This window comes from Lathyrus oleraceus, chromosome 2 (assembly GCF_024323335.1).
Source record: "Lathyrus oleraceus cultivar Zhongwan6 chromosome 2, CAAS_Psat_ZW6_1.0, whole genome shotgun sequence".
NCBI lineage: Eukaryota > Viridiplantae > Streptophyta > Magnoliopsida > Fabales > Fabaceae > Lathyrus > Lathyrus oleraceus.
The window spans coordinates 357,322,880-357,341,047 of NC_066580.1; the positions used below are offsets into that span (position 1 = coordinate 357,322,880).

Consider the following 18,168-nt stretch of genomic DNA (forward strand, 5'->3'; position numbering starts at 1 on the left):
CTTATTTTTTCTAATTTTCACAATAAACTTATTAATAATGTTGAACTAAATAAAATTGGTAGAATCTGAAGTGTCAACTCCTTTGTAAGATAAAATTTCAATGAAAAAAAATTCAAATATCACTATTATTACATAAAGAACAACATGTAAACAAAAACCATAAACGTAGAAAGATATATTATTGTTGTAAAAAGAGTGATGGTTAAAAAGTTGGGAACTCAATCTGAGATCCACATTTTCCATGGGGGAAAACAGGACATTGAATGAAGTTAGATCCAGAAGTGTCAACACACAGATAAACTTGGTATAGTTGGCTGTTACCAGATGAATCCACATTGCATTGGATGAATGGAGTAAACCCAACTCCCTTTTCTATAGCTTCTTTGATACTGCTCAAACTGTATGAATTTCCATCAGCTTGTATCCCTGACACAAGATCAATGTTTATAAGTAACATTTCTATACAATATTAAAACCTATGTTTTGATTTGTCCTAAAGATAACAAAATTGTGGATACTTTACCTGCACTTGTAAGAGCTTCAAGGAGGTTGGATTTTTGTTTCAAGTTGAGAGTAGTTTCAAAATAATCATGTTGTTTAAGGCTTGATTCTGAGCAAGTTCCATGTTTCTCCCATTCATGTGTCCAAAACTGAATTCCATCACCACTTGGACATGCAAGTGTGGGCCAGTTCTTTTGTAAGCTACTTGTGAGATCAGATATCTATAATAATCATATACACAAACACAAGTTAGACTTAGTAGAATGAAAACAAGATATAAAAATGCATTTGGTGAAGAATGAAAAAGTACCTGAGATTGATCAAAAGGGCTATTGGGATCACAGTTAGATGGATATGTACCATCTTTGTAATTAGGCCATAAACCATGAATACCGAAATCAGCAGCAGGTTTTCCCGTTGTTGGGTAGCAACAACTCTTCTTTGAGTCACAGAATGATCCCGGCCACTACAAAAGCAAAAAAGACCATATCACTAATTCGAATGTACACAGTAACTAAAATTATGTTGATGATGATTGAAATGAATTTGATGTTACCTGTTGAACAAGGTAGAAGAAATCAAAATCTTGTTGTTGTGAAAGACATAGAATTGATAATTGAAAAAGCAAGAGAAGCTTAATTAAAATTGACCCTTTGGACTCCATTTTTCGATTGTTGTAATTTTCAAAAGAGTTAGTGAGGTTTTAATGGGTTTGAGTGAGTCTGACATTTATGGACTGGTGAGGTTTTTATAGGAAGAAATAAATGAAAACAAAATGAGTAGTAAACCAAAAGTGCATAGTATCGTAGTAGGATATGCTCATCTATAGTACAATCTTTTAAAGTATTGATTTTTTTTCTTAGTCAATTATTCTATTTATGAGGAATTATTATTTTCATCCAATTTTATAAACAATAATGTTCTTTTTTATTAAACTTTATAACTTTATGTTTATATATTTAAATAAATAGTCGATGTCAATTTAGTTAGACAAAATTATTTAATTTGATTTACACAATAAAACAAAAATACCAATTAGATCATCTTTAGGTTTAATTTTTTCTTTAAAAATATAATAATAAATTTGAATAATATATTTTAAAAGATCGATATTATAATTTATATTGATTATTTACACAATAAAACAAAAATACCAATTAGATCATCTTTAGGTTTAATTTTTTATTTAAAAATATAATAATAAATTTGAATAATATATTTTAAAAGATATATATATATATATATATATATATATATATATATATATATATATATATATATATATATATATATATATATATATATATATATAAAACCGACCCAATCATATCGGAGACTCCGTTCTAATTTCAAAAATGGACTCAAATTTTATAAAAAATACAATTATAATAATTAAAAAAATATATAAAAACATAATTATATATTAATTAAAAATAAATTTAATTATAATTATTTTAAGTTTTGATCAATTTTATTTTTTTATGTATTTAGTTTTTATCATAACATTTTTTTTAAATTATTGAATTTTTTTAATAATATTTTATTTATTTTTATTATTATTTATTAAAAAAAAATCAAAATTTGGGATCTTCTAAAATGTAAGGCCTTGTGCTACAGCACATGCACGGAGAGCATATATATATATATATATATATATATATATATATATATATATATATATATATATATATATATATATATATATTTCCAATTAAATTATTTAAATTCTCTTCATAACAAACTTATACCTAAATTGTCTTAATAATAATATCTGGGAATACTTTTATACTACTTTTTCACGTTACTATTACAAACAAAACTTTCCTTTTTAAAATTATTGAATAACTATAATTTAATTTATATATATTTAATACAAAATTAATTAATTTTAATTACATATTACAGTAAAAAAATAATTAACGGCCGTCTTCTAATAAAGTAATCAATTTTTTTGAAAATGTTATAATAAATTGAGTAATTTTTATCTAGTTTTTATTTTAAAAAAGTAATTTTTAAATATAATAAAGAATCATTGTATTTTTTTTAAAAAAAATTAAAAGAAATAAAACCAAATTGGCAGAGAATTGTAGAATTATAAGAAAATTCAACGTTTTTATATTTTTTAATAATCGAGTCAAGAATGGAGCATCTATATATATTTTCAATTAAATTATCTTAATTATCTTTATAACAAACTCTAATATTTAAATTAAAGTATTTATATTTTTTTTTATGTGCATTGAACGAGTGAGTGATGTATATATAACATTTTGGTTAGTTAACAAATTTAAAAATTAAAACCTTATTTATGATAATGATATGAAAAATATTAAAACTTAAAAAATTTATATTCTCTAGAGTGTAAATAAGAAAATGTATGTTAGTTAATGTATTGTAGTTGCCTCGGCTTTTCATTTCACGGTGAAGTGTAATATTTTAATTTTGAAAGTTTTTTTTAATGTATTATATATATATATGTTATTTATGTTATGCAAAAATATTTCAAAGAAACTCAGATGCATCTCCGGGTATGACGCATTAAATGAGTGTCTCCTTAGATGAATATAAAAAAAAAATTAGAGATGCACCTTCAAGTATTTTTAACAAATATAATGATAGTTGATCAACTCAGTGGACATTCTAGATATGCATCTTCGAAAGTTTGAGTCGGGATTTTGAAATTTGCTATCACTTTTGCATGTCAGATATTTTCGAACATGTATCTCTGAAATAATTTGATAAAACATAAAGTTGTATGATCACACATCCATACTTGTTTTTCACTCAAAACTCTCACAAAAAATTCTTTCATTCTCAATCCACATTTTCACACTAAATATTCAATCTTGTCTTTCATCACATCAAAGAGAGCAAACCAAATTTGAATTTCAAGTAAAGATCATTTATTTCAAGCCTCATTGCTTACATTAAACTTGTTTTTACCTGAAAAACGTGCGTTTATTCCGGAGATACATTTCCAGAACAAGTATGAACTCATCCAAAGATGCATCTCCGGTATCTCTCCGTGTTCATTTATTCAACTTTGTTTACAACATTAGCACTTATTTACTGTTTTGTTATAATTATTTTTATCAGTTATGGTGTACCCCAGTGTTTTCCCCAAACAAGTTGTGTCTCCCATTGTCAAACTTGTTGTTGTGAAGCCACTGTTATGGCCAACACAGGAATATTGTACAATTTTGAAACAAGCGATGAAAAGGAAGAATACATGTTCAGAAATGAGTAAAATGACACGTCTGATGTTTCAAACAAAGATACTAACGTTGTTCAGACTCTTGAAGTTGAAGACTCTGAAGATGGAGAAGATAATATTTCAACAAACAAAGGCCCGTCTGTCAGAATAGAGAAATATCATCCTATAGAAAATGTGATTGGAGATCTCAATGAAGGAATCATCAACAGATCCAAATAACTAATTGACAACATATATTTTATCTCAAAATTGAACCTAAAAATGTTAAATATGCCTTAATCGATGAATATTGGATCAATTCCATGCAAGAAAAACTTGTTCAGCATGAAAGAAACAACGTATGGGAATTGGTTCACATACCTTATTCAATCAACATCATAGGAACCAAGTTGATCTACAAAAACAAGTATGATGAGAATGGTAATGTGACAAGGAATAAAGATCAGATATTTTCTCAAGGATACATGCAAATATAAGGTATTTACTCTAATGAGACTTTTGCTCCAACTAATCGCCTTGAATACATCAGACTACTGGTGGGAATATCATGTCTCTTGAAATTCAAGCTATGCCAAATGGTTGTCAAAAGTGTGTTTCTAAATGGACTTTTGAATGAAGAAGTATATGTTGAACAACCAAAAGGGTTCATTGACTTTGGCGCACCAAATCATGTTTATAAACTAAAGAAGGCTTTATATGGATTAAAACAAGCTTTAAGGGCTTGGTATGAATGACTTACATAACTCCTCACTACAAATGGTTACATTAAATGTGGTATTGAAAAAACTTTGCTTGTCACAAAAGAAGAAGGAAAACTGATGATTTCTCATATTTATGTGGATAATATCGTGTTTAGAGGAATGTCAAAAAAGATGGTAGAGCATTTTGTTCAACAAATGTAGTCAGAATTTGAAATGAGTTTGGGTTGTGAACTTACTTACTTCCTTGGGTTTCAAGTTAAACAAATGAAATAAGGTATATTTGTGTCCCCAAACAAATATTCCAAAAAAACATTGTGAAGAATTTTGGCCTTGAGAGTACAAGACACAAGCGTACACTTGTTGCAACTCATATCAAGATAACTAAAGAAGATCAAGGAGTTGACGTGGATCAAAGTATTTATAGAAGTATGATTGATAGTTTGTTGTACCTCACATATAGTCGTCATGATATTACTTTTTCAGTAGGAGTATGTGCTCATTATCAAGCAAAACCACAACTTAGTCAACCCACACAAGTCAAAAGAATCATCAAATATATAACTAGAATGTGTGAGTATGGTATCATGTACTTTCATGACACCAACTCCATTCTAGATAGGTATTGTGATGTTGATTAGGCAGACAATGCTAAAGATAGAAAGAGCACTTCCGATGGATGTTTCTTCTTGGAAAATAATCTCATTTCGTGGTTTAGCAAAAATCAAAATTTTGTGTCACTATCCACTACTGAAGTTGAGTACATTGCAGCAGGAAGCAGTTGCACACAACTATTGTGGATGAAACAAATGCTGAAAAATTACAATATCAAGCAAGATGTTATGACATTATACTGTGATAATTTGAGTACTATCAATATTTCGAGAAATCCAGTTCAACACAGATGTACTAAACACATTAACATTCTTCACCTTTTCATTGGAGAGTTGGTTGAAGAAAAAGTATTCACTCTAGATCATGTATCAACAGAGATTTAACTTGCTAACATATTCAACAAGGCATTAGACACTACTCAATTTGAAAAACTATAGAATGTCCTAGGTTTGTGTATTGTTTAGAATCTCTAGAAACAATGTTGAGATGGCATGTGAGTTATTGTGTCGTTCTTTTGTCTCTCATAAGAATCATGTCTAAGGCACGTGAGTTACCTTTTGTCTTGACCATTGATATTCCTAATACAAACTTTTTTCAAATTAACTTCTACTTTTACATTATGCGCCTCAAGTCTCTCTAACATTATTCATATTCTCACAACTTCTCTTCACTCTCATTTCCCTAACCCTAAGCCATTCATATCATCTTCCTCTTAGAAATTGTGCAATCATGGTTGGAACAAGGCAAGGAACCAATACCTCTGGCAAATAAAATAAAACAACGAAGAAAGCCAAGAAAACTATCATGGAAGACAAGTTGGTGATCAATATGCATGGTATTAAAATGACATGAGTTGTCCTATGAGGGAAGGCTAATGGTCAGGCCGGAGATCCTCCTAGCATGGAAACATCAAAAGAAATCTGAAAGAAGAAACTGAAGAAAGTTAGAGTTCGCTCTACAAGAGTACCATTAATTATGTTTGACCTTACGAGCCAAGGTAAAGAAGTCGAAAGTAAAGACTATAATTTTAGTGATGTTCCTAGTAATTAAGCTAACGTTGTAAATCAACCTTTGAAAGAGGTTCTTTAAATTGTGGTGCTTCAAATGCTTTTTCTGGACTCCAATCAAGGTAATGTCTCTAAAACCAAACCCCTTAAGAATATTGTTGAAAATATGTCAGAGAATGTTGTTGAGGTTTCCAAACCTTGTACCAAGACTCAAGATGTTTATTCGAAAAACCTAACTCAAACCCTAGATTTTCTTCATGCCTATGACAAACCTTCTTTAAAGGTGGACTTTTTTAGTTAATTCCTTATATATGAAATTGGAGGGATTATATTAAAAATTTCTAAGGTGAGTAAACGAAAATTATTTCACACTACAATGTGTATTTTAGTGGGCAATAATAATTTAAAATCATATTGTCTTAAAAGAATCTTAGAAACATATATATTGAAAATTAGATGCCGTTAGACTTTTGAGGAGTCCAAAACACTAGGCTAACAACCACACAAGTGTGTTTTGACATCTTCAATCAAAATCTTAAAAGTGATAAATATATAGATCAATTCTCTAATATATCATTCAAATTCAAATTCAATTACACTATAATTGCATACATATAAAGAATAAGGTGTAAACAAGATGATAAATAAACTTGAAGCTATATTATTGTCATAGAAACTGATACTTAAAAAGATGGGAACTCAATATCAGTTCCACATTTGCCATGGGGGAAAACAGGACAGTCAATGAAGTTTGTTCCAGAAGTATCCACACACAGATAAACTTGGTATAGCTGACTGTTACGAGATGAATCCACATTGCACTCAATGAATGGAGAAAATCCAACTCCCTTTTGTATAGCTTCTTTGATACTGCTCACACTATATGAACCTCCATCAGCTTGTATTCCTGACACAAAATGAATGTTTATAAGAAACTTGAAAAATCATAAGTAACATTTCTATATAATAACAGATTTTTTTTGGGATATTTACCTGCACTAGTAAGAGCATCGAGGAGGTTTGATTTTTGTTTCAAGTTGAGAGTTGTTTCAAAATAATCATGTTGTTTAAGGCTTGATTCTGAGCAAGTTCCATGTTTCTCCCATTCATGCGTCCAAAACTGAATTCCATCACCACTTGGACATGCAAGTGTGGGCCAGTTCTTTTGCAAACTACTTGTGAGATCAGATATCTGTAATAATCATATACACAAACACAAGTTATTAGATTGAAAACAAGATATCAAAATGCATTTGGTGAAGAATGAAAAAGTACCTGAGATTGATCAAAAGGGCTACTGGGATCACAGTTAGATGGATAGGTACCATCTCTGTAATTAGGCCATAAACCATGGATACCAAAATCAGCAGCAGGTTTTCCAGATGTTGGATAGCAACAACTCTTCTGTGAATCACAGAATGATCCTGGCCACTGCAAATGCAAAATCACAAACAATTATTTCATAAATGCGAAACTAGAATCATGTCGATGATAATTGAAATGAACTCTATGTTACCTGTTGAACAAAGTAGAAGAAATCAAAATCTTGTTGTTGTGAAAGACATAGAACTGATAATTGAAGAAACATGAGAAACTTAATTAAAATTGACCCTTTGGACTCCATTTTTTTTACTGATGTAGTAATTCTCAGAAGAGTTAGTGGGATTTATATGGTTTATGAGTGAGTGTGATAATTATGGAATGATTTGAATGGATCGATGCATTTATAGGAAGAAACTCAAGAGTCAAAAAGAATTGAAAGTACACGTATGAACCAAAAAGAGTATCGTAATAGGATATGCTTATCATGCATTAATAATTGTGTGGTTTGGTTTCGAATTCCAATGTGTAAACGGAGCATATGATTGTGACATGTCGGTGCTTCTTTTTGGAGTAACTAACCATGTCTCTATTTAGTAACTGCTTTCATATTGGTCGGTAGAATGGCGTGTGCAAATCGAAACTTGTTTCTAACTCTTGGTTGTTGTTTGGAGTTATGGCCAAATACAAAACCGGACGCAACTTTGTTTACACCGGAAGGTGATTCGTTGTATTTATAATTGATAGATTAATTGTGGGTTATTATTGGTCCCAAAACAATCAAATGTTTGAATCATTTAAAACAATTTACAAACATTAAGGTTTCAATGAGATGTTACTAAGTTATTCTAGTTTTTTAGGTTCACTTGGACATTTAAATTTGGATCAAAATTAAAAATGATAAGCAACTTTTATTTTCTATCACAATTAATGTTGATCTCATACATCAAGAACTTCAGCGAGACCAAAGAGAAGGTTAGGCGATGGAAATCAACGTGTTATTCCTAACTGGTCAACTTAGAAGTATGAACGTCGAACCTCTCAAAAATGGCTGATATAACGAGAAACAAAACAAGAAGAATAAGTGGTGGTCAGTCCACCTTGTTATGTTTTATTATTATTCATGTTTGATGTTATTTCTCTATAATCACCTTTCTCGAATGTAGGATTAATTCCCAAATACTAATGAAATATTGCAAGTTCTGAAATATCCATTTTTTTGTGATACCGTAAGGTAACAGCGAGTCTGGGGAACGATCAAAGGGATCGAGCCCCCAATACAATGACTCGAGAGTGCTGTCACAAATGTCACACGTATGCGACAACAAAAATCAAATCCTCACGATGTAAAGAATACACACAAAGAAAAATGGCAAAACCACTAAAACAACAATAACGGTGCATCACCCTCTGGGCGCTAGCCACCCAGAGATTGCAGTGGGTTGGTTATACGTTGACCTCGGACCGGGTTTTTACCTGGGCGAGGGAAGGAAAATCGATCTTTGACCAGGAACGGTCTCATATACGTCCAATAAACTTTGAGGAAGGACCTCGTAAATTTGCACAGAATTCGGACCTCCACATTCCGGATCAAACAAACATACCTCAAATAGGTAAAAACAAAACATTTTTATTTCTTTATTATAAATATACTTTACACAAGAGGTGATAAATAAATAAAATAATAATAATAATAATAATAATAATAATAATAATAATAAAAAAAAAAACAGAAGGAAGACTACCTCAGTAGGCCTTCCCATCTTTGACCATCTGATCCGGACGAACTTGCTGCCTTCAAATACGTTGAGGATGGTGAAAATGTTCCACTTGCTGCAAGGAATTATCAAAAGACTTTGAAATGGCCTCAAGGTTAGCAGTAGAACACTTAGTTAAAAGGCGGTTTTAAGAAGCATTTTTGACACGCAAAGACTTTAGATCTCTTTGAGCTGTCGAAAGAGATGACTGAGCAGATGTCAAGGTAGTTAGGGAAGAAGCTATAGACTTATCCTTCCTCGCATAACCCCTCACTAAAAAAGTTACCTAGTAGACAAGAGAGTCGGGAAGATTAAGGGGGCGTAAAGCATCATATATCCTAGTAAGAGAAGTGTAAGTTGTATGTATTTCTTGTAGGTATGTATCTCGTTAGAGCGTTAGGTTATACATATTTTCCTTTAATGGATACTTTTTTTCCTATTGTTGGTCATACTAGAGAACGTACCATCGACCGATTCCACCAATGGCCAAAGGATATGAAGCATAACGAGTATAACATGTAGAATCTCCAGTTTTTTGTCAAGAGCACACTTGTTCAGGTTTTTTAAGTGGGAACAATCTTCCTCTAAGGGAGAGGTCAAATTCTCTTTAGAAGGACGGAGACCCGATCCAGTCGACTATGTATAAGCCTGGGGACCCGACACATATAACGGCCTCTTAGAAGCATTAAAAGCAACAACTTTCCTAGATCGAGGAGTGGAGAAGCACTAACTTGTCTTTAAGTAGTTAAAGGACCCGCTACAATTTGCACCGACCAGATTCGTCTCCTTAAAAGGAAGACCGCCTCCTCATCCTTCATTGAATATGTAGATAATCATTAGAAAAATAAGCACATTGCAAACAAGTTAATTGGTAACAAAAAGTCATGGGCATCCAATACATACCAAAAATAATCTTCCTCTCTTCCTTGTTACGGGAAACCACCAGTATGGGGTGTCAATGAGGCATTTCAAGTGTTTCTAGGAAGCTTCATCCCAAGGAATAACACCTTTGGGATAACCCAGATCCTTGACAAAGTTCATCAGTTGTTTATTCATATACAACTCTTCTTGAGAAAGGACGTCCTCTTCGTAGACATATAACATATTTCCCATTAGGAAATGGCCCTTGTTCCAGTACTTGGGAAACAATTCGATACATTTACCCTCCTTTCCATATCCGATATTGCATATTGTCACATGATCCTTTGGGAGAATAGGGGTAACCAAGAAGAATCAGTCTTCGAAATGCTTCAAGTTCTCTGGAAAAAAACCGAAGTCATTAACGGTCAGCACCAAGGAAGTTAAATCGTGACCTTGTGCCTTAGTCATAGTGCCATGATGGACTTTGAATAGATGGAAGAAAAGGTCCAGGGAAGGTCTCCCATTCAAATATTCACACCAATATTGAAACACTTTCGCATATGCCTAACTCGTTGGATGAAGCTGCGATGAAGAAACCATCAAGTTTTTAAGAACTTCCGTTTTGAAGCCATTACAGGGGATTCAGAGACCCAAGATAGAAAAAATGCACTCATATAAAGGGATGGCACAATAACCATACTCATTGTAGACTCTTTCATTCTCACTAGGGGTCAAGACACCCCAGTCCAAAGATGGACCAACATCAAGAAAGGTCCCATCAAGATTACCCTCTCGAGCAAAGATAGAAATAGTTGAAGAATAAACTGAATCCGCCCACGAAGCGCAGACATGTTCCTTTAGCTTTTGACTCATGATATATGTGATTTTCCCCTAGCCTAAGAAAAGGAAATATCAAAGGAAAGGAGATAATAACTAGTTAAGAAAGATACCTCAAAAGAATGAGAAACTAACTCTTCAAAAATCATGTAATGGCATAATATACCCTATCAATGATTTAAGTAAGTTACATGAAACACTCAAGTGTCCTAGTTCCCAATGGTCATTATGAGGTTACTTTTGATCTATGTGGTTACAGGTATAAAGTTGTATTTTTCACAGAAGACCCATCTGAATTTTTGATGACAACAACGATGACTAAAGTTTATGGCAATAACTTTCAATCTTGATGATGGTAATTTAACTAGAGAAATATCACATGTCTCGTCAACAAAAGGAGACTCAATCATAAAGCGCTTATATGACCATAAGAAATCTAGCAAAGGATCTTGAAGCCTTAGATAAAGTGTGAAAGCTCATAAGGTCATGGTTGTCTATCTGTCGGAGTGACCCGGGGGTTGTAAAAGTAAGGAAGTAACTTTGAAGTACTAAGGCAATTCACACACACACCTTAAAATCTATTTTTCAAATGTTTTTATCTTGAAAAATATTTTCTAAGCCAAGCCATGTGATTAAAAAGTTAACCAAGCAATTTTTTTGAACTAACCTATCAATTGGTAACTTGTGTCAAACGATTAGCAAACTTCTTTTGAGCCAACCAATCGATTAGAGCATCAAGCCAATCAATTGGAGAATGGATAAATGATTAACGAAGGAGTTAGAACAGAACCTTAGTTACTTACAATGACTCTATATTAAATATTTATTATATGTGAATGATAATCGATTAAAAATGGGTTGGCCAATTGATTGAAGCTTTATTTCAATCAATGGCTCATCAATTTCTCCCATGGACCATTTCCTTTTTTAGTTTTTCCAACTTCTATATAAAGGAGGCTCGCCTCTTCTTCACTCCACTCCATTTTCTAACGATTTACATTTTCTTTAGAATTTATCTCTTTAAACTTCTTACATCCCTTCTCTCTCTGTAGAAAATATTTCTTTCACTTGAAATTGTCTTGGTGCTTATAAGTGAATCTTTGCTTGTGAGGAAGAATTTTTGTAAGTGGTCGTGTTGTTATTTTAATTCTTGAGAGTGTGATACTCTTGAGAAGATTGAGTTTAGTTAGTAAGATAAATCAGTCTTAAAATCTTTGTTTTGGTTTATTGAGCTTTGTCGGAAAAAGTTCTGCCTTTGGTTATTGAAATCAGCCTGAAAATATCTAAGAAGGTTCTAGCTTAGCCTATGGTAAAAACTATTTATGGTTGAGGATAAGCCTGTAAAAATCTCAAGACCATATTGTATAAAGGTTCATGTGCATAACCTTTAAAAACTCAAACTTTATAGTCAAACTCTTAAGAAGACCTCTTAGGGACATGTCTAGGCCAATGTTCGGCCAAACCTATATAAATCTATGGTACAGTCTCTCTAACCCTATCCTTTTTATTTCTTCCATTTACTTTCATTGTTTATTTTTTCTACAATTCACTCAAACGAAGTTACTTACACGATCTTAATCAAGAAAATTATAAAATTAATCATAAATTTTAAATACCACAATTCACCCACCCCCTCCTCCCTCTTGTGCTTGAGGTCACTTCTCTAACAAGTGGCATTAGAGTATAACTCTTGTTAAGGACTAATCGTCTCAGGAGGGAAAATGTCTTCGGGTTATTCATTAAACAAAGTCACATCCTTCAATGGAGACGGGTATAGTTTATGGAAAGAGAAAATGAAAATTTTCATTGAAAGTACAACTCGTGGTATTTGGAAGACTATGAAATAAGGTTCATTTGTCCCTACACACAATGTTGATGGTGTTGTAGTAGACAAACCTGAAAAGAATTATATTAAAGAGGACATAGAGAATGTGCTACACGATTTGAAAGTGAAAAAAATCATCACTACCTCTCTCGGTCTTAATGAAACTTTACGAGTGTCTCACTGTGAAAATGTTAAAGAAATATGGAACATCTTCCAAATTACCCATGAAGGAATTATCACTACAAAAAATAATACATTTTATTACAATACTTTTACCCAACCCAATGAAAAATCGAGGTATAAGTCTTAGACGCGCCATGTTTTTTTTCCAAAAAAATATCATATATTCTCTCGGTTGTGGTAGATAACCGAAGGGGTTAACTAATTATTAGTACATGTTTCAAATCCTAGCGATTGCAGTTTATGTTTTTATTTTTTTAAAAGTGATGCATTTCTTTTTATTTTATGATTTAATTATTAAATAATATATTTCTCTTGTTAAACTCATAATTGAAGGGTATCATACACATATTTAACTATAAAAGGATTCATTCACTAAATTTTACCCTAAACTTTAGTCATATGCAACCGCTTCATACTCGTAAATATCATTCTTTGCAAGACAGAAAGATACGTTGGTTCTATGTTGTTGTCTTTCTAATATCAACCTTGAACGAAACATTTGTTTGTTCTTCCAATCTACCTCACATAATGATGTTGGTGGTGATGGTGGTGATGGTGGTGGTGGTGGTGTTGTATTGTTGTTTCCATCTCTTAACAATGTATAATGGTAAAAGGAAACATTGTTATATTTGGGAATAACTTCCCAATATTATCAATCAAATAAAATATTCTATAATATATTGTTTCTTCAGTTGACAATATTGAGAAATTTATTCACAGTCATATTGCAATTTGTTTTTAATATAGTCCTTTGTTTAATTATTTCAACATACAAAAGAAATTGGTGAATGGTAAAATATTTGAAAAAAGAAACAATTTCAATTTTTCTCCATTCACCATTTTTTTTGCAATAGAAGTAATCTTTAACCTTGGTTGGATTAGAAACCGAGGGAAAAATTCCTATTTAATTTAACTTCTATTTTAAAAAATAATGTTTAAATGCACTTTTAGTTCTCCTATTTTAATATTCTTAACTTTTTGCACCCCTTTTAAAAAAATAGTTTTTTGGTCCCCATTATTCATATTCCTTGTTTTTTTTTGTGGTCCCACATCATAAGGCAGGATTCTAAATACATGGCAAATATTGTTTTGTGTCACATGTTATAATGTAATGTTATGTCACTATTTATTATTAATTTGAATCTGATAAATATTTTAATAATGTAAATACATTAAATTAATTAATATTTTCAATTTTAATTATTATGTTGTATTAAAATAAATGATATAAATCAAAGGTAACATATATTTGCCTTCTCTTCATATTACGTTCATCTTCTTCAACTCTAAATCTGGGTTCACTTGAAAAGCTTGGTTAAGGTCTAATTTAGTCCTCTAAAGTTCCCAAATTCGACCAATGTGAGTTGATCCTGACAAATTTTCAAGTGAGTAGTTGCGAAAAGCTAACATAACCTAATCAAATGCAAAATAAGAGAAAGTGTGAAAATAAATAAATAAAACAAAGAGAAAACAAACCTAATCTAACCTGTAATAGTTTTATTTACTGTAAAGCTACAGATTCTTGTTGTAGAACTTGAACACGTTCACTTTTGCCTATTCTTACAGATTTTGTGCAGAACACACACAAGCAAAGCAAAATATGAAGCATTGTTAAGCATTAAAAGATTTAGAGTAGAGTAGCGAAGCATGACGGTAATAACGGCGGTGAGGTTTGAATTTTCTCCTCCTTAGTTGGTGGTAGTATGAATACAACAGCAGCGGCGTATTTGGCAAAGGATATGTCGATAACCAAGCTTTTCAAGTGAACGCCAGATTTAGGGTTGGAGAAGATGAATGAAATATGAAGAGAAGGAAAACAGATATTACCACTGATCTATATCCTTTATTTTAATGCAACATAATAATTAAAAGTGAAAATATTAATTAATTTAATGTATACATTATTAAAAATATTTATCATATTCAAATTATAATAAATAGTGGCATGGCATTACATTATAATATGTGGCATAAAACAGTACTTGCCACGTCATTAAAATAATGTTTTGTGATGGGAGACTGTAGCGGTAAATTCATGACCATCAAGCTATGGATAAGCTTGACGTCAATGAATCCAGAGTCGCCACCGTGCTTTTATTGTTTACAAGGGAAAGGGGGAAAAGTACAAACAAAATCCAAAGATAAGAAGTTTTCAAATCAAAACTAATAAAATACCAGAGATTACAAGTAAGGGAGTTGGTTACACAGAGGGAAGGTGTTAGCACTCAAAGTGTCCTAGGTACTCCTAGGGAGCCCTTTTTTGTGTGTACATGTGTTTTGGTATGAAAAGATTTTTGCAATAAATAGAGTGTGGGGATGAGAAAAGAATTTCATTAATTATATTTTTGTGGTTGACAAGACCTTCGGACTTGTGCCTACATACCAACATAAAATGAGGGATCAAAACCTCGTAGTTCGTGGTAACAATTTCAAAGTGAGTGAGTTGCTTTTAATAAAAGTTTAAGTTTGAAAGAGGAACAAAGGGCCTAAAAGAGTTTGGATGAGTATTAGTTGTTTTTGTCTTTTGAAATTTTAAGCCAAGTATGGTTAAGTTCATTTATAAGTTTGATCAAGAAAAAAGAGTTTGAAAATGCAATGACATAAGGCCAAAGTTTCTAATTTGCAAACAAGTCATAGTTTAGAAATCACAAGCAAGGAAGATTTTGAAAGGGGGGGGGGGAGATTTGAAATTTAAGAAGTGAGAGGAGATGAAGAGACTAACCCTAAGCAAAAATTAAAAGTTAAGAGTTGAAAAGATCTGACCAATGGGATGCAATCCAATAGACAAGAATGTCATATAGAAACCCAATTTTTCCTTGGACTTTAGAATCAAGCAATATCAATACACACAATAGCAAGGTGAAGATCAAGGCATCAAATAAAGATAGCCACATCCAAGATTAGCAACTCCATGATCCTCTTCATAAGCTTCCCCATGTATCAGATGACATACTCCTTGAATGGCTCAGAATAAGGCAATGGACACAAGTTCAAAGTAACAATTGCATCAAGATCATGTAGCAGATGAACTCGAAAGGGATCTCAATACTTGCTTCAGATGAAAGTTCACTTCACAATGACTGGCTTCAGAAAAGTTGGCATTGGCCAAATCCTTTTTGCATAGGGAATGTTGCCTAATTCTAAGTCCAATGTCTCAGATCAAGTCCAACAGTCCACACAAACATTTTTAAGGGTTTTTTGTTGTTATTATGTACATTAAGGTCAAAAGACCACCAACACAAACAAAATACACAAACAAGTATATACAATCACAATATAATCACAAGATATGACTCAAGTGAGCAAAGTGAAAATGGCATTAAAGTAAACAAGTTAAATGGTATGAATAATGGCAAATGATAAATATTTGAATTTAAAGTGCAAAAAGTAAATAACTTGAAATTAAAAGTTAGTCAAATATTAGTTGATTAGAAGTTAGTATTGCTTTTGCTTTTTTATTGTTTAAGTCGTTCTTTGAAGAACACTCAACCCTTTATTCACAAGCATGGATCCTTGAACCAAGACATCTTCCAAAGGAAGGAAAAATGCCAAGTTTCCACATAATACTCATGAAAGGTGGGAGACTTACAATCTCACTTACTAGAATGCTATGCTTTTGGGTCCAAATTTAGCGCTATGTTAAGCAATCGTAATTGGACTTATGTAGAAGTCACAACTATTTGAGATCGGGAAATAGAAATTTTAGTGTTAATGCATGCTAGAGATATGGTATTATGAATCATACTCCTAAAACATACCACACTTAAAAGAAAATGGCAAGAGGGTGTACCTAATCTCATCCATATTTATGTTGATTTTGCAATCAATTAGCCTTATGATATAGAGATATCATAGGTCAATGAAATGGATGGGATAGAATGGGATTGAAGATGAAGAGAGAGGGGAAATGAGACAAACACAAATTGATCATGGGAGGACTTTTATCAAATTAAAATCATTCATTCATTTTGGGAAATGAAATGTATATTTCATCAATCCCCTAAATCCAATTATTTTAATCCAACAAAGTCAAATCAACCTTGACCAAGACCCAAACAACATAGTCAAACTCAACAAGTCAACACAAATGGCTCAACACAATTTATTTACAATTACACAATTAAAAATCAATTAAAAAATATATTAAATTAAATTATGGTTGATCAAAATCCTAAAACCTCTTCAAAACATCAAATAAATGACCAACAGATTTATCATAGGTCAAACGAGGTCAAAGGACCTTGGAGAAAAAAATTCATTATTTTTGGAAACTTAAAAGTATTTTTAAACAATTAAAAATATGCACACAAAAAAATAAATCATGAAAAATATTAATATTGATCCAAAAAATAATTTTCCCAAACAACATAGTCAAACTCAACAAGTCAACACAAATGGCTCAACACAATTTACTTACAATTACACAATTAAAATCAATTAAAAAATACATTAAATTAAATTATGGTTGGTCAAAATCCTAAAACCTCTTCAAAACACCAAATAAATGACCAAGAGATTTATCATAGGTCAAGCAAGGTCAAAGGACCTTGGAGAAAAAAAATCATTATTTTTGGAAACTTAAAAGTATTTTTAAATAATTAAAAATATGCACAAAAACAAATAAATCATGAAAAATATTAATATTGATCCAAAAAATGATTTTAATTCAGAAAATGAAAGAGAAAAATATTTGGAATTTTTTGGTGAAAGTCTCATATTTTTTTGATCAATATTAAAATTAATATGAATTAATGAAAATAAGTCAATTAAAATGAAAATAAAAAAATGCTAAAAAACGTGGACCACTTGATCTCCCTCATTAATTAAGGTGGCAAATCAAGTGGATCAGAGCGTGTTATCCATGGTGAGCCTTAGTCAATGTTTCACACGCGTGGTAATCAATTTGGACGCTCAAGATTAAAACAAAATAGAAGGATCATGTGGTGTGGAGACATGTCAACACATCGCCGAAGCCAGAGCTCCGGTCTTCTTCTCTGATGGACCTCACCGGACTGGTCCACCTTCAACCATCACCAAAATAAAAAGGAGGACATGGATTTAAAGTAAAAATGCTAAGAAACTCGAATATGGCCTCAATTTCACCTAACTCCAAGTATATAGAAAGATACAGGGAGTTGGGTTTTGAGGATCATGATCTGAGTTGCTTCGATTTGACCTCTAAGAAACTCAATCTTGTTGCCTACATTGGTAGGACTTTAGACAACCAAAAATCAACAAGAATAGTGGAGAATTAAGTGAGAATCGAAGAGATAAAAAATTCAAAAATTCACCTTCACTGCAGGTTCAGATGGACACGATCTTGCTTTCATTGTGCTTGGCCTTGCTTTGG

At 31.8% G+C, this 18,168-nt stretch overlaps 2 protein-coding genes across 2 annotated transcripts; both read right to left on the reverse strand.

The window, feature by feature from the left end:
* Positions 1–75: 75 nt before the first annotated feature.
* On the reverse strand, positions 76–1,219 carry LOC127119510 (ribonuclease 1). Its single transcript, XM_051049748.1, has 4 exons — positions 1,058–1,219; positions 812–967; positions 524–722; positions 76–426 (listed from the first exon to the last, which is right to left on the reverse strand). The coding sequence occupies exons 1-4, from the start codon at positions 1,163–1,165 to the stop codon at positions 203–205; spliced, it is 687 nt and encodes a 228-aa protein (XP_050905705.1). The 5' UTR covers positions 1,166–1,219; the 3' UTR covers positions 76–202.
* A 5,381-nt stretch (positions 1,220–6,600) lies between these two features.
* Positions 6,601–7,779, reverse strand: LOC127119512 (ribonuclease 1). Its single transcript, XM_051049751.1, has 4 exons — positions 7,552–7,779; positions 7,311–7,466; positions 7,029–7,227; positions 6,601–6,942 (listed from the first exon to the last, which is right to left on the reverse strand). Exons 1-4 carry the CDS (start codon positions 7,657–7,659, stop codon positions 6,719–6,721), a joined length of 687 nt encoding a protein of 228 aa, XP_050905708.1. The 5' UTR covers positions 7,660–7,779; the 3' UTR covers positions 6,601–6,718.
* Positions 7,780–18,168: the final 10,389 nt, after the last annotated feature.

Bases quoted from the DNA above. Each gene is read 5' to 3' on its own strand.
- LOC127119510 (XM_051049748.1), bottom strand. From the start codon at position 1,165: ATGGAGTCCAAAGGGTCAATTTTAATTAAGCTTCTCTTGCTTTTTCAA. The intron at 968-1,057 runs GTAACATCAAAT...TTGCTTTTGTAG, and splicing joins TCTTCTACCTTGTTCAACAG to TGGCCGGGATCATTCTGTGA. The intron at 723-811 runs GTACTTTTTCAT...TGATTATTATAG, and splicing joins GCCCTTTTGATCAATCTCAG to ATATCTGATCTCACAAGTAG.
- LOC127119512 (XM_051049751.1), bottom strand. From the start codon at position 7,659: ATGGAGTCCAAAGGGTCAATTTTAATTAAGTTTCTCATGTTTCTTCAA. The intron at 7,467-7,551 runs GTAACATAGAGT...TTGCATTTGCAG, and splicing joins TCTTCTACTTTGTTCAACAG to TGGCCAGGATCATTCTGTGA. The intron at 7,228-7,310 runs GTACTTTTTCAT...TGATTATTACAG, and splicing joins GCCCTTTTGATCAATCTCAG to ATATCTGATCTCACAAGTAG.